This window comes from Podarcis erhardii (genome assembly GCF_964252035.2).
Source record: "Podarcis erhardii genome assembly, chromosome: 2".
Classification (NCBI taxonomy): domain Eukaryota; kingdom Metazoa; phylum Chordata; class Lepidosauria; order Squamata; family Lacertidae; genus Podarcis; species Podarcis erhardii.
This window is the reverse complement of record NC_138498.1, coordinates 124,652,605-124,677,837: the sequence shown is the minus strand read 5'-3', so window position 1 is coordinate 124,677,837 and position 25,233 is coordinate 124,652,605. Positions and strand designations below refer to the sequence as shown.

Below are 25,233 nucleotides of genomic sequence, written 5' to 3'. Positions count from 1 at the left end.
TAATAATAATAATAATAAATTTATCATTTATTTTATCATGGTATGTTTGCTGAGACCCTACCTGCCTGCAGACTGCCTTTTCAGAGGGTTGCATGCTCTGCTTACCTCCCACTTAGACTACTGCAATGTGTTCTACGTGGGGCTACCTTTCAAGGTAACTCGGAAACTACAACTAATCCAGAATGCGGCCCAAGACTGGTGACTGGGAGTGGTTGCCAGGACCATATAATCCTGGCCCTAAAGGAGGTAAATTGGGTCCCAGTACGTTTCCAAGTAGAATTCAAATTGTTGGGGCTGAGCTTTAAAGGCCTAAATGGCCCCCCCCCATTGTTTAACCTGGACACAGAGAGCCTCCTCCAAAGGTCTTCCACCAGTTCCCTCAGTGCGAGAAGCGAAGTTAATGAGAACCAGGCAGAGGGCCTTCTTGGTAGTGGCACCCTCCCGGTGGAACGCCCTCCCTTCAGATGTCAAGGAGATAAAAAATTACAAAACTTTTAGAAGGCATTGTTTAGGGAAGTTTTTAGTGTCTGATGTAATGTGTTTGGGGGTTGAGCATTCAGATCTCTGGGCTCACTTGTGGGGTGCCTCAGGGCTCCGTTCTCTCCCCGCCCTTTTTAACATTGTCTTCCCTCTGGGAAGCAGGTCACAGGTTGTGCAAACACCTTTTTGCCTGTATTAAGAAAAGCTGAAATCTCCACAAAAATATTCCTCCACCATCACTTTCAGTTCCCATGCAACAAAGGCAGGGGCTGCTCTTCCACTCGTAGCTCTATGGGCTCCTGTGGTCCAAAACGAACCTCAAGTGTCACCCCTAAGCATAACTGTCAACTGTCCCTTATTTGGCGGGAAACTCCCTTATCCCAGTGCCGTGCCCCGCTGCTGTCCCTTATTGATGATGTCCCTTAAATTTCCCGGGTTTCAAAGGAAGCAGCTCCTCTCCCTCCCTGCCGGCCGGCCAGGGAGGAGGGAGGCTCCAACTGTGTTGCTTGGCTGCCTGGCCCGCCCCCCTCCGGCCTCCTCTCACCAGCCTCGGCCCCTGGGAACCTCTCCCCGCCGGGACTGGCGGGAGCCTCGGGCCCTTACACCGCCATTCTTCTCGTGGCCGCCGAACTGAGCTTCTCTGCCTGGGGCCTCCCCAATGCCCGTTGCCCTATTGTGGCTGCCGAAGGACCTGGATGAGATGGGCAGCCTGGCGCGGCCTATGAATTGCTGTGGAGCCTTGAGAGGAGAGCGAGGGCAACCATAGAGAAATCAGTTCATATAGAGGAGGAGGAGGCAGGTGTTCCAAGGGCTAACCATAGCAGGGAAAGTGGAGGAAGGACTGCAAACGCTTCTCCCATAGATTTGTAGTGGTAGACTAGCATAGATAGTCTGATCTGCGGGTTTACTTTGGGCGCTATTCCCCCTCCCTTCCTCCCGCCCTGCCTGATGGAATTGAGAGCTGCAGATGGAGCAGGAGAGAAAAGATACAGAACTGCAGCAGCATCTTCGTAGCTTGGACTTCGTTTTGTGCGAAAAGTGGTTGCTGCTTGTAGTTATTTAATTGCAGTGTTTCATCAGCTGGTGTCTTGAGCAGCAACCTCTGGAAACAAAGGGCTAAAAACCGGCGCTGCTCTCCCAAATTATCTGGTCCCTTTTAACTTCGCATTTCAGCTGGTTGACTATAATCGCTTATTTTGGCTGCTGGTCCCTTATTTTCAAATCTGTAAGTTGACAGCTATATCCCTAAGTCACACAATTCCTGGAAAATGCTCAGCTATGCTCAGCTGCCCTGCACCCTTTGGGCACCTTTGCGAGAATGGAATTGAGATGGCCACCAAGGGCGTCCCTTTGAGGGGCCCCCATCCCCAAACAGGACTGGGGGTTCAACCCAGGCCCCCAAATAAGGGCCCCTCGCGACGCGTCCCCCGTTTCCCCCTGGCAGGAATCCCTCAAGGCGCTGCTGGCTGCGCACGTGTGGTGAGTCCATGGAAGGGGTTACGGAAGCGAGAGAGCCGAGATGCCTAGAGATGTCTGGAAAGACACCCCTCCCTCACCCACTGCCGTCTCTTACCTCCTCCCCCCCCTCCCCGCTCGTCTTGGGAGGCTCCTCCGGATGGAGAGGTCTGTGCGCTCGAGAGAGATTCTGCTCGCAGGGCGAGGGGTGAGCCGCGCCAAGGGGGTCTCTGGGCGCAGGAGAGACTTTGGGATAAAGTGAGGAGGGCAGAGGAAAGGGAAGCCTCCCTGGGGGAGGAAAGCCCCGTCCCGCATTGGCAGGGGGTGCAGAGAGAGAAAGAGACGCTGCCCATCGGAAGGGAGGGCGCTGTCGGGGGAATCTCCGGAGACGCTGCCTTGGCTTTCCCCTCCTGTCCAGAATTCTGCCTTGGAGAGAGGGGTCCCTGAAAATGGGAGGGGGTCCAATTCCCCACCCTCCCCTCCTTCCCCCACCCCCAGGCCAGCTGCTACTGCTAACTGGAAGAATAAAAACATGACAACACGATAGAAGATGCAACACATGAACGGATTGCCTATAGATGGAGACTGTGTTTGGACATATATATTGATATTGGGAATGAATTCATACAAAATGTAGTGGGTTATTAGTTACCATGTATGTATTAGGATAAGTAATCTTGAAACCCTTATATAGTGCTATTATAAGTAAATTGCCATTCTTGGCTACGTGGAGGGCGAAATGTTCAGCTAAGGCATTATCTTTGGTGGCAGCAGGAATAAAGGAGGTATTTAGTGGGACGCGGGTGGTGAGCCTAGGGCTTGCCGATCAGAAGGTCAGTGGTTGGAATCCCCGCGACGGGTTGAGCTCCCATTGCTTGGGCCCTGCTCCTGCTGACCTAACAGTTCGAAAGCATGTCAAAGTGCAAGTAGATAAATAGGTACTGCTCCAGCGGGAAGGTAAACGGTGTTTCTGGTTCGCCAGAAGCGGCTTAGTCATGCTGGCCACATGACCCAGAAGCTGTATGCCGGCTCCCTTGGCCAGAAAGCGAGATGAGCGCTGCAACCCCAGAGTCGGTCACGACTGGACCTAATGGTCAGGGGTCCCTTTACCTTTAGTGGGAGAACCAGAAAAGACCCAACTCCTCTCTGTATGTTTTGCACGGCATGGGAAGGTGGCACAGGGGAGTGTGGGAGCATCTTGAATCAAGCAGGTGTGTGACAAGTGTGTGCAAAATGCTTCACTGTAAGATCATTGCTAATTTCCTCCAAAATGACACCCATGGGGAGAAACCATACGGGGGTGTACAATGTGGGGAAAGGTTCGGTCGGGCTCTTGAAATCCAAGCACTAAAGCAGCTTTTCCCAATAGGTGGTCTGCCTGTCGCAGGAAAACCCCCCCCCCCATCATTCAGTTTGTACAAACTTCACACACACTACATACGCTCTGCTTCTGTTATAATTCATAAAAAATCAACCATACATCAGATTTGCACTGTTCCACTTTTATTTTACTCCATGAAGGAAGGACTACAAAATGGGGAAGGTTTGATACAGGGCAGCCATAATCCCTTGAGCATACTAGCACATACACAGGAGCCCTGCCCAGTTGCTATGCCAACCCTGATGGTCCCAGACAGAAGACCATCAAGATCACAAAGAACTTGCATATGGGAGTGGATTCATTAGGACTGGAACAAAGGACAATAATCAGCTCTTCCCTCTGGGGGCAGGAAACTGCAAACTCCCCTCTGTCGCCTGGAAAGTACTCATGGGGAGGGGGAAAGGGGGAACCAGCCAGGTGACAGGACACTCAGGTTACCACCACAACTCCTCCCTCAACCCCTCCTTTCTGTGATGTAGGTGTGATGTATCTGAGGGGTGGTCTTAGGTTACACCCCTTCTGTGATGTATGTATGATGTTTCTGGGGGTGTTCTTGATCTACAGGGTGGCAGTTTCAAAAGTCTTTATAAGACCTTGCACACCATTTTTCTGGGTCCCTCCTCTCTCCTGCAAGTGAGGGGAGCACCCTGTTGCTAAGCCTACAGGCTGCTGTTTTGCTCCAAGTTATCCTGGTTGGTGTTGTTACGGTAAAATCTGGGTGCGAGGCTGCTCTGCCACCCAGCTCATCGGACTAAGTCCGCGGGTCCCTGCGGAGGAAAATGAGCTCAGCCGGAGACAGGAGCAAACTGCAGAAGATCCAAGTTTATTGCGCAACAGGTTCAAGGCGAGATTGAACAGCGAGAAAGGGGTGACATAAACTTTTGAAACTTCCCTCCATGCCTCAGAATACAATGCAAAACACATCCCAATTACATCATGAATACATTAAGAAGAGGTTGGGTTACACAGATTACATTATGAATACATTAAGAAGAGGTTGGGTTACACAGGATTAACATATGGAGGAGGGAGGGGGGAATATGCAGAGCTGGAGATATGCGCAGATAAGCACATCCTGATGAGAAGACAATGGTCCATGTACTGGCATTGCCCGGAGGAAAGGCTTGGCAGAGTGATTTGACAGGATTAGGGTCTTGACACCTTGCTTGAGGGATTATGGAGGACAGGGGAGGGGTGATGGAGTCCTAGAGAAATTGAGCACATTGGCACGTTGATTTTCTATGAATTTTATAGATTTTAGTCCCTTTTGACATTTGACAATTGGAAATAAATTGATATATTGTAGCGAAGAAGAAGGTGAAGAAAACATGCCCCCCCTTCCGTATCAGTGTCTATGTTTTTGTCCAAGGGAGCCCTCGGATTTTTCCATTAACAGTTTATTCCAGGGAACCATCCCCCCCCCAAGGGCAGTGGCATAGCGTGGGGGGGTGCAGGGGGGGCCGGCGGCACCGGGCGCAACATCTGGGGGTTAGGGTTAGGGGGCGCAAATCCACGGGTTAGGGGACACAAATCACTTGCCTTGCCCTGGGTGCTGACAGCCCACGCTACGCCACTGCCCAAGGGGGTCGACAGCACCATTCACACAACTGAAACTATGGAAGAGACAGGGTAGTTAAAGACTAGAACAGCGTTTCTAAAGGGGGCGGTGGGGGGGGGAGATGGATATTCCAAGGAGGGTCACAGGTGAAGATCGTGTAAATTGGGGGGGGGGGGCACAGCACGAGACTCGGGGGCCACAGAGGGAAGTGAAGAAAAGAAAGCAGAGAAGTGCTCGTGCTTCGCAGTGGATTTATAAATAAAAACTATAAATTTACAAGCAAAACATTTAAATAGCTACCTTTCTACCGGCAGAAGGGGGGGGGGCGCACAGGAAGGAAAGAACGTCGGGAGGGGGCCATGGTTGGGACAAGGCTGAGGGACACTGGGCTCCATGGGGGGGGGCGTCCTTCCCACTACATTCCTGGCACTCCGCTTCCAGGGAGGGGGGGCAATCTCCTCCCCCTCCCCTGGGTCAATGAACTTGCTTTCTAGAGAGGGAGGAAGTGACGGAGCAGGGCGGGGGGGGTAGAGGTAATGTTGGAGGGGTGGGGTCTCCATGCACATCCCCGGAAGAGAAGGAGGCCTGCAAAGGAGGAGGAAAGAGGTGCAACATTTCGGGGGGGGGTGATTTGGGGTGCAGGGAGGGAGAAGAATTTGCTTTCCCTCCCCATGAATCTACAAACAGGGCGGGAGGGGGGAAAGGTGAGGGGGGGGGATGAAAGCAAGGAAGGGCTGCCCCCCCTTTCCCTCTGGGAATCAGGTGGGGCAATGTGCAATCGGCTGCAAAGGGGGGGGCAATTTGAAGGGGAGAGGGTCTCCATCCTTATTCGGGGGGTTATTTGGGGATGGGGGTTGGGAGAAGGATTTGCTCTCCCTCTCCAGGGCAGCTGGGAAAGGAGGCAGGAGGGTTGGGGTGAAAGGAAAGCAAGGAGGGGTCTCGCCCTTTTCCTGTGTGAATCACTGGGGGGGGCGTGATAAAGACCACCCTGTTGCAAAGTGCCTCCCCCTCCCCCAGCAGGGTTTGCATTGCAAGATCCTTTTTGAAGCGCAGAGATAAACCAGCCTCCTAGTTGGGAGGGGGGGGGAGACATTTTGCTTCCCGAGACGAACCAGAGAAGGGCTCTCCCCCCACCCCCCATGCAACCTGACAGGGACACTGAACCAGTTCTGCTAATTTCACCCCACGACCGTGGGTCCCCGGGGCTGTGGGTGCCATTCAGTATGCATGGCCCTGGCACCGAAATTTGTGGGTGCCCGGCCCCTTCATGGGGAAATGGGTGGGTGCTCAGGGACCCGGGGAGTTGGCACCTATGCACTGAAAGGCACCAGGTGACATTCCCCCCCCCCCATTTTAGACCCAGCCTCCTAACCCATTTTTGTGTATTTCTGTACACTCAGCCTGGAACACCCCCCTCCCTTGGCCTCCTGCGTCAGGGAGCCGGTCTGGGCGGGAGGGGAGAGAGCGTCAGATACACAAATACTTACACCAAAAGTCAATAGTTTCTGTTGTGATAATCTCAAGTGTTCCAGAGCTTTCATAATTAGAATTTGGGAGTATTAATTTATTATTATTGGTATTAGTAAAACGTATGCTCTCTATGTAAATGTCTCCCACTCTAAATAAAACCGCCTTTCTATGAAGTGCTCTCAGACCTCCAGGTATAGGGAGGTATAGAAATTCAATCAATAAAAAATATAATAATAATAATAATTATTATTTCTGCATTTTTCTCCTCAAAGAGCGGCTCCAGTGTGGTGTAGTGGTTAAGAGTAGTAGACACGTAATCTGGGGAACTGGGTTCGCATCTCCGCTCCTCCACCTGCAGCTGCTGGGTGACCTTGGGCCAGTCAAACTTCTCTGAAGTCTCTCAGCCTCACTCACCTCACAGAGTGAGTGTTGTGGGGGAGGAAGGGAAAGGAGAATGTTAGCCGCTTTGAGACTCCTTCGGGTAGTGATAAAGCGGGATATCAAATCCAAACTCTTCTTCTTCTCCCTGCATTAAAATGCATCGTGGCAACAGCTGAGAGAGTCCCAGAGGTGGCCCAGTTTACACCTCCTCCAAATCGCCTCCAGTCAGCGTAATGGCCTTTGAGGGACTGTTTGGACCATCTCTTCTTCAAGGTGGAGTGGAAAGAGGAGCCAGGCAGCTTCCTCAGGTAGGGTAAGAGCAACGGGAGCAGGGAGGAGGGAAGAGGCACCGATGGGACCACCCAGCCTCCCTCTGTGTTGAGTGGGGATGATGGGGATCAAAGAGAAGCTCTGTCTTCTTCTTCTTCCTCTTCTTCTTCCAGGCCCTCTTGACCTTTGAGGAGGTGGCTGTGTTTTTCACGGAGGAGGAGTGGGCTCTGCTGGATCCAGGCCAAAGAGCTCTGCACAAGGAAGTCATGGAGGAGAATTATGAGATGGTGGCCTCTCTAGGTAAGGGCACATTTTTATTCCTCCTGGCTGTTAGATGTTGGAGGTGTGAATCTCCTGTTTGAGCCATTTATTCATGTCATATCTTCTTCTTTGGCGAATCCTCGTAGCCGAGTAAGATTGTCTTCCTTGAACACGGTCTTAACGGTGTGTGACTGTCTGTTGTTCAATTCTGGATCCACACCTCCTTCTACATTGGGAACATTGATTTCTGGGCGGGAGTTAATCATGATATTCTTGTAAAGAAGCTGGTAAAATGCGGTCTTGACTATGCTACCACTCAGTGGATTTGTAACTGGCTGACTGACCGAACCCAAAGGGTGCTCATCAATGGTTCCTCTTCATCCTGGAGAAGAGTGACTAGTGGGGTGCCACAGGGTTCTGTCTTGGGCCCGGTCTTATTCAACATCTTTATCAACGACTTGGATGATGGCCTCAAGGGCATCCTGATCAAATTTGCAGATGACACCAAACTGGGAGGGGTGGCTAACACCCCAGAGGACTGGATCACACTTCAAAACGACCTTGACAGATTGGAGAACTGGGCCAAAACAAACAAGATGAATTTTAACAGGGAGAAATGTAAAGTATTGCACTTGGGCAGAAAAAATGAGAGGCACAAATACAAGATGGGTGACACCTGGCTTGAGAGCAGTACATGTGAAAAGGATCTAGGAGTCTTGGTTGACCACAAACTTGACATGAGCCAACAGTGTGACGCAGCAGCTAAAAAAGCCAATGCAATTCTGGGCTGCATCAATAGGAGTATAGCATCTAGATCAAGGGAAGTAATAGTGCCACTGTATTCTGCTCTGGTCAGACCTCACCTGGAGTACTGTGTCCAGTTCTGGGCACCACAGTTCAAGAAGGACACTGACAAACTGGAACGTGTCCAGAGGAGGGCAACCAAAATGGTCAAATGCCTGGAAACGATGCCTTATGAGGAACGGCTAAGGGAGCTGGGCATGTTTAGCCTGGAGAAGAGGAGGTTAAGGGGTGATATGATAGCCATGTTCAAATATATAAAAGGATGTCACATAGAGGAGGGAGAAAGGTTGTTTTCTGCTGCTCCAGAGAAGCGGACACGGAGCAATGGATCCAAACTACAAGAAATAAGATTCCACCTAAACATTAGGAAGAACTTCCTGACAGTAAGAGCTGTTCGACAGTGGAATTTGCTGCCAAGGAGTGTGGTGGAGTCTCCTTCTTTGGAGGTCTTTAAGCAGAGGCTTGACAACCATATGTCAGGAGTGCTCTGATGGTGTTTCCTGCTTGGCAGGGGGTTGGACTCGATGGCCCTTGTGGTCTCTTCCAACTCTATGATTCTATGATTCTACAGTGAGGGTTTGCCAAACGTACTTTCCTCTTAGCTTCTCCCTTTTGCCCTGAGTTTGTGCTTCTTCAAAGTCCATGACGCCTTTGGTAAAGACTATTCTCTAATTGGAGCCAAATTTTCTGTGCTTATATTTCATTTTTATATATTTGCCTTGAAAGTGTCTTTAAACCTCTTTAGTTGTCCACCAGTATTTCACTTTCCTTTCTTTTTTCTTTTCTTTTCTTTTTTTTATAAAGAATTTTTATTGAAAAGTAAATACATCAATACCAAGCCATACATAAAGAATAAATTTTTAAAAAGAAAAGAGAAAAAAGAAAAAAAAATGTGAAGAAAAGTAGACAGTAAAAGAATAGAGAAAATATAATATTTCAATACAATAAACACTATTTTACAAAATAATAGTGGTAATAGACTTCCATCACTCTCACACTTCCTTTCACATTTCGTATTTTATCCGCATTTCAGTATCATTTTCACCTTAATATATAGATATGTATATATGTGTGTGTGTGTGTCTGTGTGTGTTTCCCCTTTTCCATTCACAAGGTCATTCTAGACACAGCCAAATTTTTACGTTAGAACATTGTCTTTCTAAATAATCATTCAAGCACTTCCATTCCTTCTAGACTGTATTCATTGGCTTTAGTCTTATTATATCCGTCAGTTTGGCCAATTGCAAATAATTCACATAATTTACATAACCATTCCTCTTTAGTCAGTACCTGGTTACCCTTCCAGTACTTAGCCACCAGGAGTTTCGCTGCAGATGTCATGTACAGCAAGAATTTAGTATTTTCTCTAGAAATATCACTATTCAATATTCCCAAAAGGTATGCTTCTGATCTTTTGCTATGTGAAGTTCTTAGTAACTTTTTTATTTCTTCATGGATCATGTCCCAGAACTTTCTGATCTCTGGACATGTCTATCACATATGGTTTTGTTGTTTAGTCATTTAGTCATGTCTGACTCTTCGTGAACCCATGGACCAGAGCACGCCAGGCACTCCTGTCTTCCGCTGCCTCCCGCAGTTTGGTCAAACTCATGCTGGTAGCTTTGAGAACACTGTCCAACCATCTCATCCTCTGTCGTCCCCTTCTCCTTGTGCCCTCCATCTTTCCCAACATCAGGGTCTTTTCCAGGGTCTTTTCTTCTCATGAGGTGGCCAAAGTATTAGAGTCTCAGCTTTAGGATCTGTCCTTCCAGTGAGCACTCAGGGCTGATTTCATATGGTAGAAGGTTCCAATCTGCTTTGTGCATCTCCAACACTTATTACCAAGCGATTTATTCATTTTAGCCAATCTCTCTGGTGTTAAATACCACCTATGGTGCATTTTCAGGTAGTTTTCTCTTATGAAATAATAACATGCTTTAAAATTAATATTTTTTGTCCACAGTTTTTTCCACTCTTTATATTCAGTTACATAACCTAAGTCCTGCTCCCATCTATTTTGGCCTTTCCCTTTTCCTCTTTTTTGTATTTGAGTATTCTGTAACAGCATGTACATTCTGGAGAGAGTCTTTTGGTTGTTCTGTAAAATCTCCTTCTCTAAGATCGATGCTTTATTATCAAACAAATTTAACATCTTATCTTTTTCAAAGGTAAGCTGGTAATATTCTAACCAATTTATCCCTAGTTGTTTGAGTTCTTCAGACCTTTTCAGTTTCATCCACCAAGTCTCTGTTAGTTGGCCCAGTTATTGTTCATGTTATTCTTATGAATGGCACTTGACTCTATAGGTGATATCCACCAAGGGTTTTTTGTTAGAACTTTGGATTTATTCCTCTCCCAAACTTTGAATAAGGCATTCCTCACTAGGTGGTTCGTGAAGCCTTTATGTGCTTGTATTTTATCGTGGTATAAGTAGCCATGCCACCTGAAAACCTTGTCCCAGCCCTCTAAATCCAAGACTTCGGTATTCCTAAGCAACATCCAGTCTTTCAGCCAAGACCAGCATGCAGCCTCAAAGTACATTCTGAGGTCCGGGACCACGAACCCTCCTCTTTCACTGGGTTCCGTCAACAATTTAAATTTCAATCTTGCTTTTCTGCCCTGACAAAATTGGCCAGGTCCCTCTGCCAATCTTTAAAACATTTTGTCCCAATAATTATTGGAATTGTCTGAAAGACAAAGAGGATTTGGGGAAGTACTGTCATTTTAATCATTGATATTCTTTCCATTCTTAAGTTGGGAATAGAATAGTTGCTTAGAAGTTGATGTTGAAGATTGTAGTTTATACCAATGCTGTACTTTTGTCAGTAGGTAACTCTTCATAAGCTGATATTGTTGTATGGAACCCCCCCCCCCCAAAAAAAAACCCTATGTAAAATCTACAAAGAGACTGAAGAGACTGACAGCTTAATAACAGTGGCATGAGGTTTCCTGGTCCACGTCATTTATTAACTTTTAATGGTCCACCAGATACTTTGCTGTCTTTGCTTCAAAAGATTAATACTTTTGTATATTTTTACAGTCACATATATATAAACAGCACTTCTGTTTTCCTTATTCCACATAGCAGAGCGTCTGATACTCAAGTCTGAGCTCATCTCCTCACTTGGAACAGAAAAATACAGGGATGTTGTTCCGGACAAATTGAGAGGTACATATTTCCACTTTGCTGTGAGACTGTACCTTTGTATGTCTCCTTTCAGTGTGTATGAATATAAAAAGATCCCTTTTGGATCAGAACGAGGGCCCATCTTTTCCAGCATCCTGGTGCAGGTGTATGTGATGTGTACAACTGGTTGGAATGTATCAGCAATAAATTACAGATCATGGAGGAAGGAGAAAACTGAATACTGAGGTGCAGCATTTTCACAGGAGGGGGAAAGTGTCTCCCTCTGGATGTGGCTGCACCACAACTCCCATCATCCCTGGTCATTGGCTACAACTCCCATCATCCCTGGTCTTTGCTTGGGTTGATGGTACTTAGGGTCCAACCACATCTGGAGGGCCATAGATGCCTCACCTCAGCATAGAAGATTTCTCTTGGTGCTCAGTGTTACATGGGAGTTGAAGGTAGAACTGGATACTAAGGGTTCTTGAGACTATTTTCAGATTTCCTTTCCTTTTGTATAAATTTGGTACATAGGAGTGGGAAGAATACTGGAGTTGTTAAAAGAAGAGAAGGTGCTGATTGGTCTTGTTTTGTTTTAACTTCTCTGGTTTTCTTCCTTGAATACCTAACAATATTATCTTTATTTCCCACTTTAAACCAGGTGATGGAGAAGGCAATCAGAATTATGAGGGGCCATCTGTAAAGTACTTCAGTGTGAGTGAACACCTTAGCACACATCTACAAACTAACATGGGGGAGAAACTCTTTAAATGTATGGAGTGTGGGAAGAGTTTCAGTGAAATTGGAATACTTACCATACATCAAGGAATTCACACAAAGGAAAAACCATTTAGATGTATGGAGTGTGGAAAGAGCTTCAGTAAGAATGGAACTCTTTCAAGACATCAACGAACTCACACAGGGGAGAAACCATTTAAATGTATTGAGTGTGGGAAGAGCTTCAGTGAGAATGGATCTCTTGCAAAACATCAACGAACTCACACAGGGGAGAAACCATTTAAATGTATGGATTGTGGGAAGGGTTTCATTGAGAGAGGAGCTCTCACAAAACATCAACGAACTCACACAGGGGAGAAACCATTTAAATGTATGGAGTGCGGAAAGAGCTTCAGTGAAAATGGAAAACTTACTGTACATCAACGAACTCACACAGGGGAGAAACCATTTAGATGTATGGAATGTGGAAAGAGCTTCATCTGTAGTTGGAAACTCACCGAGCACCAACAGAGTCACACCGGGGAGAAACCATTTAAATGTAAGGATTGTGGGAAGGGTTTCAGTGAAGGTGCAAAACTGACAATACATCAACGAACTCATATAGGGGAGAAACCATATAAATGTATGGAGTGTGGGAAGGGTTTCATTCAGTGTGGAGCTCTTACAACGCATCTACGAACTCACACAGGAGAGAAACCCTTTAGATGTATGGTTTGTGGACAGAGCTTCAGTTACAATGGAATACTTACTGTACATGAACGAACTCACACGGGTGAGAAACCATTTAAATGTATGGAGTGTGGGAAGGGTTTCATTGAGAGTGGAGCTCTTAGAAAACATCAACGAACTCACACAGGTGAGAAACCATATAGATGTTTGTATTGTGGGAAGAGCTTCAGTCAGAGCGGAGCTCTTACAAGACATAAACGATCTCATACAGGGGAGAAACCATTTAAATGTTTGGAGTGTGGAAAGAGCTTTATTTGTAGTTGGAAACTCACTGTGCACCAACATAGTCACACCGGAAAAACCATTTAAATGTATGGATTGTGGGAAGGGTTTCAGTGAAGGTGGACAACTTACAAGACATCCACAAACACATACATGGGGGTAACCGTATAAATGTTTGGCATGTGGAAAGAGTTTCAGTGAACCTTCAAATTTGACCATGCATCTACAAGCTCACATGAGAGAAACCTGTAGTGTGCATAGAGCTTCAGTCACAATGGAATACAGTGGTACCTCAGGTTAAGAACTTAATTCGTTTTGGAGGTCTGTTCTTAACCTGAAACTGTTCTTAACCTGAGGTACCACTTTAGCTAATGGGGCCTCCCGCTGCCGCCACGTGATTTCTATTCTCATCCTGAAGTAAAGTTCGTAACCCGTTTGTAACCTGAAGTGTCTGTAACCCGAGGTACCACTGTCCTTACTGTACAGGAATGAACCATTTAAATGTATTGATCATGGGATGAGTTTCAGTGAGAGTGGAGCTCTTACAACACATCAACGAACTCACACAAGAGAGAAACCATTTAAATGCATGGATTGTGGAAGCTGCTTCAGTAAGAGTGTAACTCTTAGGAAACATCAACGATCTCACAGACAGTGACGGATTTACGTATAAGCTAAACAAGCTATAGCTTAGGGCCTCACTCTCAAAAAAATTTGAAGGAAAAAACCTGGATGTACATTTCCAAAATATAAGATAAAAAATAAAACCAACATACAGGAACAGTGTTTTGTGTTGTGAAAAATATTCATCTTTATTAGTAGGCCTATATTATTATTCGCATTCAGAAGTGAACGCAACCTGCGTCTGCGTGGGTCACGATTCGCTGCTTCTGCACATGACGTCATTTTGACCATATGCACAAGAGGCAAAACCCGGAAGTAATGTGCTCCGTTACTTCCAGGTCGCTGCAGCGCGCAACCTGAAAATACTTATCCTGAAGCAACTTCAACGCGAGGTATGACTCTACAGTTCCCTATTACCCCCACTTGCTACAATAATACTACATATAAATATTATAATTATATTAAATATTTTACTTCCTTTTTTTAAATGTCACCCAGATGTTACAAAGACAGATCTTCTTCTTTGATAATTCGTAGCTGAGAAGGAGAAAAAGCCATCCTTTCCTCGTCTGGCTCTTTGTCCCATTCAGACTCCTCAGCACTGTTCTGGGCGGCTGTGTCCCTGACAACCGTGGTGTTTAGGAAGCAGGATTGGCTCTAGAATCCTAGAACTGTAGAGTTGAAAGGGACTCCAAAGGTCAAGTCCAACCCCCTGTTATAGCAACAGCACCATAAAGCCCATTTTTATAATTGCAACAAAGGAACAATGAAAACGCAGAAAGACTGGAATGGTTGTCTTACGTGCACAAAGCAAGCTTTAAACTGTCCTATGTCGTTTATATTTTATGAATTCATTATTTTGCCATAGCTTCTCATTCATGGCTACGTTGACGGCAAAGTGGATAAAATCCCTGGTGGCAGCCGGAATAAAGGAGGTGCTGAGGGGAACAACCAACATGGGGAGGGAAGGTGGCACAGGGAAATGTGGGCATTGCCAGTGGTTTCAGGAGAGTCATTTCCCTATGGAGAGAGGGATCTCTGTGCCCACATTTTTTACGTTTGATGTTTTATCATGTTTTTAATATTCTGTTGGGAGCTGCCCAGAGTGGCTGGGGGAACCCAGCCAGATGAGCAGGGTGTAAATAATAAATTATTATTGTAGCTATTACTATTGGCCCATCTTTCAGAAATCTGTAGAAAGAGCAGGCAGTATAGGAGGCTGAAAACAGAGTTTATATGGAGCTGCTTCTCCCTCTGCCGGCATTGAACATTTGCCCATGACATGAAGCAGCCACAGCAGGTGTTGCAAGCTGCCCACAGTTGGACTCTCGGCCTGAAAGTGAGATGCCTTTGACTTAACCATCCAGGGAGGACCACCTTTTAGGGTGGTCTTCCATTAATGCTCTAAACCCCTTTCCAGGAGGAGGCTTTTCAAAAATTGGGTTGTGTGTGTGTGTTGTCTTTCGCTGCCTCTGCGCGGAATCGAACCCATGAATTTCTCACTAAATAAACGGGAATACAGAGCTTGCTGACTGGGAAGGAAATTCCTTTTTGCAAGGAGGGGAGGGCAGATCTCTTGCCCCTCCCCCTCCCCCTGGGTCAATGAGCTCCGCTTCCTAGAGAGGCAGGAAATTTATTTTTCTTGGGGGGGGGAGGCTATTTGGAGGGGAGGGGTCTCCATCCTCATTCGCGGAAGAGAAGCGGGCTTGGAAAGAGGAGAAAGAGGTGCCTTATATTTGGGGGTTATTTGGGGTGGGGGGGTGGGGGTGGGAGAAGGATTTGCTTTCCCTCCCCCTGAATCTACAAAGAGGGCAGCTGGGGGGGGGGAGAGAAGAGAAAGGAAAGCAGGGAGGGACTCTGCCCTTTCTCTGTGGGAATCAGTGGGGCGGGGGGCGGGCTGGATGCATGCCATCTTGTTGCAAAGTGGGGTCCTCTTCCCCCAGGAGGGTTTGCATTGCGAGATCCTTTTCGAAGCGCAGAGATCAAGCCAGGCTCCCATGGTGGGGGGAGGGGAGGGGGGCGAAGACATTTGAGAGGAACCACAAAAGGGCCCCCCCCAGTGCAACTTAATTACAGAGGGATTTGCAGCCCCACCCTGTGCATGTTGACGCAGAAGTCAGTCCTTCTCCGTTCAAGGGGGGGGGCAGCCCCATTCCGCCTAGTGATGCTCCTCTCTGCTTAACACCCTCCATCTCCCTTCTCACTGCTGCCCCCCCCATCGCTCCCCCCCCGGCTCTGCCTCCTCCGTCAGGGTGCCGGTCTGGGCGGTATGGGGGGGGGGGCTGAGCTCCTCCAGGACCCTGACCTGCCCCCCCCCGAAATGTGCTGCTGAAGCCCCTGCCTCAGTGGGGCGGAGATCGGGAGGGCAAGCAGGGGAGAGGAAGTGGAATCAGCTGGAGAACAGAGTCGCCTCTGGATTGGGAGAGAGGGGGGAGATTTCGAATTGGGTGGGGGGTGACAGATGGACAAAGTCAAGGGAAATTGGGCTGCGGAGCTTCCTTAGTAAGAAAGAGGCTCACGTGAGAAGGAAACAAAAGGAAGCAATAATTTGCTTCTTGGGAAGGGGGAGGCCTTTTCAGAAATCCTAGTCTGGCTGGCTGAGGTTGCTTGGCGCAAAGGAAAGAGCCCTGTTGGGTTTCCCATGTTGGGGGGGTGCAGTTGGGGAGGGGCTGCTGTTCTGATTTTGTGCCCCAAAACTGGAGGGAAGAGGAACATTTTCCATTTCCTGAAGCATGAAAAAGCCCCTCATCAGTTTCCCTCCTACTTGGCAAATAGAAGGGGAAGAAATGGAGGCAGTGAGAGATTTTACTTTCTTGGGCTCCATGATCACTGCAGATGGTGACAGCAGTCATGAAATGAAAAGACGCCTGCTTCTTGGGAGAAAAGCAATGACAAACCTAGACAGCATCTTAAAAAGCAGAGACATCACCTTGCCAACAAAGGTCCATATAGTGAAAGCCATGGTTTTCCCAGTAGTAATATATGGAAGTGAGAGCTGGACCATAAAGAAGGCTGATTGCCGAAGAATTGATGCTTTTGAATTCTGGTGCTGGAGGAGACTCTTGAGAGTCCCATGGACTGCAAGAAGATCAAACCTCTCCATTCTGAAGGAAATCAGCCCTGAGTGCTCACTGGAAGGACAGATCGTGAAGCTGAGGCTCCAATACTTTGGCCACCTCATGAGAAGAGAAGACTCCCTGGAAAAGACCCTGATGTTGGGAAAGATGGAGGGCACAAGGAGAAGGGGACGACAGAGGACGAGGTGGTTGGACAGTGTTCTCGAAGCTACAAGCATGAGTCTGACTAAACTGCGGGAGGCAGTGGAAGACAGGAGTGCCTGGCGTGCTCTGGTCCATGGGGTCACGAAGAGTTGGACACGACTAAACGACTAAACAACAACAACACAACTATTTCATATATGTTTCACAATATGTTTTTGGATTTCGCATTTGTAATTAGAATTTATGAGTATTGATTTATTAGTACTGGTATTTGTAATTTGTAAAAGGTATGCTGTCTGTGTAAATGTCTCCCACCCTAAATAAATCTGCCTTTCTATGAACCGCTGAGATCTCTGAGTATAGAGTGGAATATAAATTCAATTCTGTAATAATAATATTAATAATCATAATTTCTGCATTTTTCTTTTTAAAGACCTGCTCCCTGCATTGAAATGCATTGTGGCAACAACTGAGAGAGTCCCAGAAGTGGCCCAGTTTCACCTCCTCCTCCGTCCTTTCCACTGGCAACGCAATGGCCTCCGAGACCCCCTCTGAACGGCCTCTTCTTAAAGGTGGAGTGGAAAGAGGAGCCAGGCAGCTTCCTCAGGTAGGGAAAGAGCAACGGGAGCAGGGAGGAGGGAAGAGGCACCGATGGGACCACCCAGCCTCCCTCTGTGTTGAGTGGGGATGATGGGGACCAAAGAGAAGCTCTGTTTTCTTCCTCTTCTTCTTCCAGGCCCTCTTGACCTTTTTGGAGGTGGCTGTGTTTTTCACGGAGGAGGAGTGGGCTCTGCTGGATCCAGGCCAAAGAGCTCTGTACAAGGAAGTCATGGAGGAGAATTATGAGATGGTGGCCTCTCTAGGTGAGGGCACATTTTAATTCCTCTTGGCTGTTAGACATTGAAGGTGTGAAACTGCTGTTTGAGCCATTTATTCATGTCATGTCTTCTTCTTTGGCGAATCCTCGTAGTCAAGTCTTCCATGAACACGGTCTTAACGGTGTGTCTGTAAGTGACTGTGGAGTCAAATTCTGGATCCATACACAGTGGGGACATAGGTTTCCGGGCGGGAGTTAATCACAGTGAAGTTTTGCCAAACATGCTTTCCTCTTAGCTTGTTTCTCCCTTTTGTCCTGAGCCTTGTGATTCTTCAAAGTCCATGAAGCCTTTGGTAAAGCTATTTTCCAGTTGGCACTCTTGCAGGCCAGTGTTTTCTATGCCTATACTTCATTTTTTTTAAATTGGCTTGAGAGTATCTTGAACCCTCTTTTGTTGTCCGAAGTGATGTTGAAGATTGTAGTTTATAGCAACACTGTACTTTTGTCAGTAGGTAACTCTTCATAAGCTGATATTGTGGTGTGAATTCCCCCCAAAAAACCTACAAAGGGAAAATCTACAAAGAGACTCATAGGTTAATAATGGTGGCATGAGATTTCCTGGTCCACATCATTTATTAGCTTTTAATGGGCCAGCAGATACTTTATTGTCTTTGCCTCAAAAGATTAATATTGTTGTATATTTTTAGAGTCATATAAAATAATATCGGTAGTTACAAACCGTCCTTCTTGCAAAAGCTTTGGCTTAGGAGCTCTGCTAACCCAGAAGTAGGCGCTCCTGGTTGCGAACTTTGCCCCAGGATGCGAGCGGAATCGCCCCATTAGCGAAAGTGTGCCTCAGGTTAAGAACTGTTTCGAGTTGAGAATGGACCACTGGAACGAATTAAGTTCATAACCAGATGTACCACTGTATTACCACAAACTCCCATCTCTTGTGGGGGCGCAATTAGTGCCAACGCCTTCTGTCAAGAGTTTGGGTGGAATCCTTGACGCCTCCCTTGCTATGGAAGCGCAGGTTGCAGCTACAACAAAGGCGGCATTTTTCCATCTCCACCAAGCTAAGCAGTTGGTCCCTTACCTCTCTTGCCCAGACTGTGATCCATGCGACAGTCACCTCCAGGCTTGATTATTGTAACTCACTTTACTTGGGGCTGCCCTTGAAGCTGACCCCAAAACTCCAGCGGGTACAGAATGCCGTGACAAGACTCCTTACGGGGTCTTTGCGGCGGGATCACATTATCCAGTGTTGTAACAGCTGCACTGGCTCCCAGTTTTAACCTTTAAAGCCCTATACGGCCTAGGACCCTCTTACCTAAGGGACCACCTCTCCTGGTATGCCCCACGGAGGACCTTACAGTCTGCAAATAATAACATCCTGGAGATCCCGGGCCTCAGGGAGATTAGGCTGGCCCAGTATGATGGAACGCTATGCCACAAGAGATGAGGGCCCTGCGAGATTTGGCATCTTTCCGCAGGGCGTGTAAGACGGAGTTGTTCCGCCTGGCCTTTCATCATGGCTCAGCCTGTCTCCTCTTTTTGTATATCAACTAGTACAAAAGAGGCCTCCCAGCATTTAAGATCAGCGTACACAGTTGGGCCTGATGAGCATTTACTGTTCCCAACACTAACCCTGTGGAAAGCCATCTAATTGGAATTTATTTTGATTCCAACCTGTTTTTAGGACGTAATATAATTATTGTTTGATTTTATATCACTGTTATATATTTGATGTTAGGCGCCCTGAGCCCAGTCTAAGCTGGGGAGGGCAGGAAACAAATAAAAGTTTATTATTATTATTATTATTATTACTACTACTACTACTACTACTACTACTACTACTAATACAGCACTTATGTTTTACTTAGTCCACATAGCAGAGACTCTGATACTCAAGTCTGAGCACATCTCGCTTGGAACAGAAAATTACAGGGATGTTGTCCTGGACCAATTGAGAGGTACATACTTCCACTTTGCTGTGAGACTGTAACTTTCTATGTCTCCTTTCAGTGTGTAGGAATACAAAAAGAGCCCTTTTGGATCAGAACGAGGGCCCATCTTTTCCAGCATCCTGGTGCAGGTTTAGGTGATGTGTACAGCTGGTTGGAATTTATCAGTGAGATATTACAGATCAGGGAGGAAGGGGAAAACTGAATACAGAGGTGCAGCATTTTCACAGGAGGGGGAAGATGGAGTTGCTGCACTACAACTCCCATCATCCCTGGTCATTGGCCATCTTTACTTGGGTTGATGGTACTTAGAGTCCAACCACATCTGGAGGGCCATATATGTCTCACCTCAGCATAGAAGGTTCTCTTAGTGCTCAGTGTTACATGGGAGTTGAAGATAGAACTGGATACTAAGGATTCTTGAAACTATTTTCAGATTTCCTTTCCTTTCCTAAAAAATTGGTACATAGTAGAGGGAGGAATGCTGGAGGTGTTAAAATAAGAGAAGGTGCTGATTGGTCTTGCTGTGTCTTAAGTTCTCTGGTTCTCTAACAATATTTTCTTATCACCCACTTTAAACCAGGTGATGGAGAAGGCAATCAGAATTTTGAGGAGCCATCTGTAAATTACTTCAGTTTGAGTGAACACCTTAGCACACATCTACAAACTAACACAGAGGAGAAACCATTTAAATGTGTGGAGTGTGGAAAGTGCTTCAGACGGAATGGAACTCTTACAACACATCTACGAATTCATACAGGGGAGAAACCCTTTAAATGTATGGAGTGTGGAAAGAACTTCCGTCACAGTGTATCTCTCACAAAACACCAACAAATTCACAAAGGGGAGAAACCCTTTAAATGTATGGAGTGTGGAAGGAGCTTCAGACAGTGTTCACACCTTACTAAACATCAACGAACTCACACAGGGGAGAAACCATTTAAATGTCTGGAGTGTGGAAAAAGCTTCAGTCACAGTGGAGATCTTAAAAGACATCTCCAGACTCACACAGGGGAGAAACCATTTAAATGTATGGAGTGTGGGAAGAGCTTCAGTGAAAATGGAAAACTTAACATACATATACGAACTCATACAGGGGAAAAACCATTTAACTGTATAGAGTGTGGAAAGAGCTTCAGTGAAAGCGGAAATCTTAGTGTTCATCAACGAACTCACACAGGTGAGAAACCATTTAAATGTATGGAGTGTGGGAAGTGCTTCAGTGAGAATGGAACTCTTACAAGACATCTGCGAACTCACACAGGGGAGAAACCATATAAATGTGTGGCGTGTGGAATGTGCTTCATTTGTAGTTCGACACTCACTGTGCATCAGCAAAGTCACACCGGTGAGAAACCATTTAAATGTTTGGAGTGTGGCAAGTGTTTCCTTCAGTGTTCACACCTTACTATACATCAACGATATCACACAGGGGAGAAACCCTTTAAATGTATTGAGTGTGGAAGGAGCTTCAGACAGTGCTCACACCTTACTAGACATCAACGAACTCACACAGGGGAGAAACCATTTAAATGTATGGAATGTGGGAAGAGCTTCAGTCACAGTGGAGGTCTTACAACACATCTACAGACTCACACAGGGGAGAAACCATTTAAATGTATGGAGTGTGGGAAGAGCTTCAGTGAAAATGGAAAACTTACCATACATGTACGGACCCATACAGGGGAAAAACCATTTAAATGTATGGAGTGTGGGAAGAGCTTCAGTGAAAGCGGAAATCTTACCGTACATCAACGAATTCACACAGGGGAGAAACCCTTTAAATGTGAGGAGTGTGGGCAGAGCTTCAGTCGGAATGGAACTCTTACAACACATCTACGAATTCATACGGGGGAGAAACCATATAAATGTATGGAGTGTGGGCAGAGCTTCAGTGACAATGGATACCTTACTGTCCATCAACGAACTCATACAGGGGAGAAACCATTTAGATGTATGGAGTGTGGGAAGTGCTTCAGTCACAGTGGAAACCTGAGACAACATCAGCGAATTCACACAGGGGAGAACCCATATAAATGTATGGAGTGTGGAAAGAGCTTCACTGAGAGTGGAACGCTTAGAAAACATCAACAGACTCACACAGGGGAGAAACCATATAAATGTATTGAATGTGGAAAGAGCTTCATCTGTAGTGGAACACTTAGAAATCATCAACGGACTCACACAAGGGAGTAACCATGTAAGAGTATGGAGTGTGGAAAGAACTTCAGTCCGAATATTCTTATTTTTTTTGCGACCCCACCACATGTGAAACTAAAGTGCTTCAGTTTAATAAAGTACATACAAAATGTTTACATACTCATAGGGGAGAAACCATTTAGGTGTATGGAGGGTAGAAAGTTTTCCCCTCAAGAGTCCTTCAGATGAACAGGTTCCTATAGGTGTATGTGATATTCTGGTGTTTCAATGTAAAGTTGTACTTTCATGTAGTAAAGTAATGAAGGTAACGTCCCATAATACTTAGTAAAGTATAAGCTGCTTTGTATTGTTAGGGAGAAGGAGTGTGAATCTGGAGTTGTTGTGTTTAGTGATGATGGGCTGAGAGTCGGCTTAATTTTGGTCTTTGGTTGAGAGAGTTGGAAAAGTTGATGTTTGGAGTTAGGAATGGATAGTTGTAAAAAGGGGAGTGTGACACACGTTGTGTTGCTTTGCAAAAAGAGTTGGTTAAACTAGTATTATAGGAACGGCGGCATGAGACGCATTCTTTTAACTGCAATAAAGCAATAAATAAGGAACAGGCTGAAAGCAACTTCTTATCTGCCTAAAGTAATCCTGAAGCCCTCATACATATAGGTCTATAGGTCATACATTAATGGTGCTGCAATGCCTCCTCATTCTGTGAAGGGCAAGGTCTTCAGAAAAAAACATAGCTGGTGGCAGCAGGAGTAAAGGGGGTGTTTAGTGGAAGAGGCAGGAAAGTCTCAGCTCTTCGCTGTGCATCTTGCATGAGGTGGGAAGGTGGCAACAGGGCAGCGTGGGTCTAGAAGCAAGTGGCAGGTGACACAAGAGGGTGTAAAATACATCAGTGTAAGATCATGCTTAATTAGCACCCAGAGGGGAGAAACCACAGGACAACTTCCTACAAATCCATGAACTGCCATAAGGCTGCAACCACCTCAGGGCATTTAAGACAGAGAGGCTCCCTCCACCTTTGCAACTGGGATTTAAGACATACCTATTACAGCAGGGACGCAGGTGGCGCTGTGGGTTAAACCACAGAGCCTAGGACTTGCCAATCAGAAGGTCGGTGGTTCGAATCTCCGCGACGGGGTGAGCTCCCTTTGCTCTGTCCCAGCTCCTGCCAACCTAGCAGTTCAAAAGCACATCAAAGTGCAAGTAGATAAATAGGTACCGCTCTGGCGGGAAGGTAAACAGCGTTTCCGTGCGCTGCTCTGGTTCGCCAGAAGCGGCTTAGTCCTGCTGGCCACATGACCCGGAAGCTGTACGCCGGCACCCTTGGCTAATAAAGCGAGATGAGCGCCGCAACCCCAGAGTCGGCCACGACTGGACCTAATGGTCAGGGGGTCCCTTTACCGTTACCTTAGTATTGCAGCCAACAAGAAACTTCCTTCCAACCAATAGGGCACAGGGAGGGATCCACATGTGTGAAATTAACCCTTACCTCTCCATCTGTGGCACAAACACAACTCAGTGGAAGAATGGAACAATTTTGGAAAGAAAAGATGTTGCAGGTACCAGTGAGTCCCTTGGTTGGCCATTTTCACTCCTAAACATCGTGTGGCGACCCCAGGGCTACTGCTTTTGTGACAAGCAATAATAATAATCATCATCATCTGATTGGGTTGACTCAGACACTCTGGACAACTTCCGACATAATAAAAACATCACAACATCAATTATTAAATGCTTCCCGATACAGAACTACGTGTTTGGAAAGTTGTGTACAGTGCTACCTCTGGTTACTAACGGAATCCATTCCAGAAGTACGCTCGTAACTGGAAACCGTAACATGAGGCGTTCTTTCGCTAATGGTGCTTCCTGCTGCGTGCACGCTTCTGCCGTGCGATTTTCGCTCACATCCTGGGGCCAAGTTTGCAACCAGGAGTGGCTACTTCCGGGGTGGCGGAGCTTGTAACCCGAAGCGTGCACAACCAGAGGCGTTTGCAACCAGAGGTACCACTGTAGCTGTTTATCTGTTTGACATCGGATGGGAGGCCGCCACCACCGAGAAGGCCCTCTGTCTGCTACCCTGTAACTTTTCAGTGAGGGAACTGCCAGAATACCCTCTGAGGAGGACCTCATTGTCCAGGCTGGATGATGGGGGTGGAAATGCTCCTTCGGGTATACTGGGCCAAGGCTGTTTAGGCCAGCACCAACATTTTGAATTGTGCTCGTAAACATACAGGGAGCCAGTGAAGATACTTTAGGACCAGTGTTATATGGTCTCGGTGGCCACTCCCAGTCAATAGTGTGGCTGCCACATTCTGAATTAGTTGTAGTTTCTGGGTCACCTTCAAAGGTAGCCCCAAGCAGATCGCATTGCAGTAGTGCAAGTGGGAGGTAACTAGAGCATGCACCACTCTGGCAAGACAGTCTGCAGGCAGGTAGGGTCTCAGGAATAAAGGGGGTGTTTAGTGGGAGAACCAGGAAAGACCTAACTCTTCTCTGCATGTTTTCCAGGACATGAGAAGGTGGCGCAGGGGAGTGTGGGAGCATCTCGAATCAAGCAGGCAGGCGTGTGACAAGAGTGTGCAAAATGCTTCACTGTAGGCTCATTGCTTATTTTCCCCAAAATGAAATGCATGGGGAGAAACCATATGGGGCTCCTGAAATCAGAGCGCTAAAGCAGCTGTTCCCAATAGGTAGTATGCCCACTCCAGGTAAACCCCCCCCCCCAGGGATCCACAGCACCATTCACACAACAGAAACTACCGTAGAGACAGGAAAAATCTCAAAAGTGGGGGGTCCACGACTTTGCTTTTGAAAAACCGCTTCTGCAGAACTTGCCCAATTGGGAAAATCTGTCGTATAGAACTCAGTGGGAATTACTTCTGAATAAAAATCCTTCGGATTGAACAGGATGTTTACTCAGAAGTCAGTCCCACTCAATTCAATGGGGTTTACTCCCAGGTAACTGGTTAAAGACTAAAACAGTGTTTGTAAAGGGGGGAGGGCATATGGATATTCCAAGGGGGCAACAGGTGAAGATCGTGTAAATGGGGGGCCAGGGCACGAGACTCGGGGGGGGCACAGAGGGAAGTGAAGAAAGAAAAGCAGAAAGTGTCCGTGCTTTGGATTTATAAATAAAAACTATAAATAAGAAAAGGTCTATGTACAAGCAAAACATTTAAATAGCTACCTTTCTACCGTCAGGGGGGGCAGCAAAGGAAGGAAAGAAGGTCGGGAGGGGGCCATGGTTGGAAAAAGGCCGAGGGACACTAGACTCCGTGACCGTGGAGAGGGGGGGTCCTTTCCCACTACATTCTTAGGTCTCTGCTTGCAGGGAGGGGGAATGCCCCCCCTCTCCCCCAGGGTCAATAACTCGCTTCCTAGAGAGGCAGGAAGTGACGGAGCAGGGCGGGGGGGGGTAGAGGCAATGTTGGAGGGGTGGGGTCTCCATGCACACCCCCGGAAAAGAAGGAGGCCTGCAAAGGAGGAGGGGAAAGGTGCAACGTTTCTTGGGAGGGGGAGATTTGGGGTGCAGGGAGGAAGAAGAATTTGCTTTGCTTTTCCTCCCCCTGAACCTACA

General features: G+C 46.8%; 3 protein-coding genes and 1 long non-coding RNA gene across 9 annotated transcripts in view; 3 read left to right on the top strand and 1 right to left on the bottom strand.

The window, feature by feature from the left end:
* Positions 1-25,233, bottom strand: part of LOC309334760 — a 92,191-nt gene that overhangs the window by 24,573 nt on the left and 42,385 nt on the right. The window lies entirely within an intron of this gene.
* The window catches only part of LOC309334653 (uncharacterized protein), a 62,404-nt gene continuing 42,589 nt past the window's right edge, over positions 5,419-25,233 (top strand). Inside the window, exon 1 of one of the 2 annotated variants that reach the window (XM_081849147.1) lies at positions 5,419-5,480. The gene's annotated coding sequence lies outside the window, so the exon portion shown is untranslated. Of the gene's footprint in view, positions 5,481-15,173; positions 15,226-25,233 lie in introns of those variants that run through there. The other variant, XM_081849152.1, reaches the window with a different exon arrangement.
* The window catches only part of LOC309334656 (uncharacterized protein), a 30,807-nt gene continuing 12,457 nt past the window's right edge, over positions 6,884-25,233 (top strand). For 3 of the 4 annotated variants that reach the window (XM_081849157.1, XM_081849156.1, XM_081849155.1), the window contains exons 1-2: positions 6,884-7,033; positions 7,169-7,295. In XM_081849157.1, the coding sequence (XP_081705283.1) occupies positions 6,959-7,033; positions 7,169-7,295 (202 nt within the window). In that variant the 5' untranslated portion in view covers positions 6,884-6,958. The remainder of the gene's footprint in view (positions 7,034-7,168; positions 7,296-25,233) is intronic. The other variant, XM_081849158.1, reaches the window with a different exon arrangement.
* Positions 17,207-21,885, top strand: LOC309334674 (uncharacterized protein). 2 transcript variants are annotated; one of them, XM_081849215.1, is made up of 4 exons: positions 17,207-17,328; positions 17,458-17,584; positions 19,431-19,511; positions 20,086-21,885. In XM_081849215.1, the coding sequence occupies exons 1-4, from the start codon at positions 17,254-17,256 to the stop codon at positions 21,696-21,698; spliced, it is 1,896 nt and encodes a 631-aa protein (XP_081705341.1). In that variant the 5' UTR covers positions 17,207-17,253; the 3' UTR covers positions 21,699-21,885. The 2 variants fall into 2 exon arrangements, with proteins under 2 accessions (XP_081705341.1, XP_081705340.1); XM_081849214.1 differs by having other exon boundaries at positions 19,422-19,511.

What these genes read in the sequence shown, in the direction of transcription:
- LOC309334674 (XM_081849214.1), top strand. Translation starts at nt 17,254, where the DNA reads ATGGCCTCCGAGACCCCCTCTGAACGGCCTCTTCTTAAAGGTGGAGTG. An exon ending in GAGCCAGGCAGCTTCCTCAG is followed by an intron (nt 17,329 to 17,457) that starts GTAGGGAAAGAG and finishes TTCTTCTTCCAG; the next exon opens with GCCCTCTTGACCTTTTTGGA. An exon ending in TGAGATGGTGGCCTCTCTAG is followed by an intron (nt 17,585 to 19,421) that starts GTGAGGGCACAT and finishes TGTTTTACTTAG; the next exon opens with TCCACATAGCAGAGACTCTG.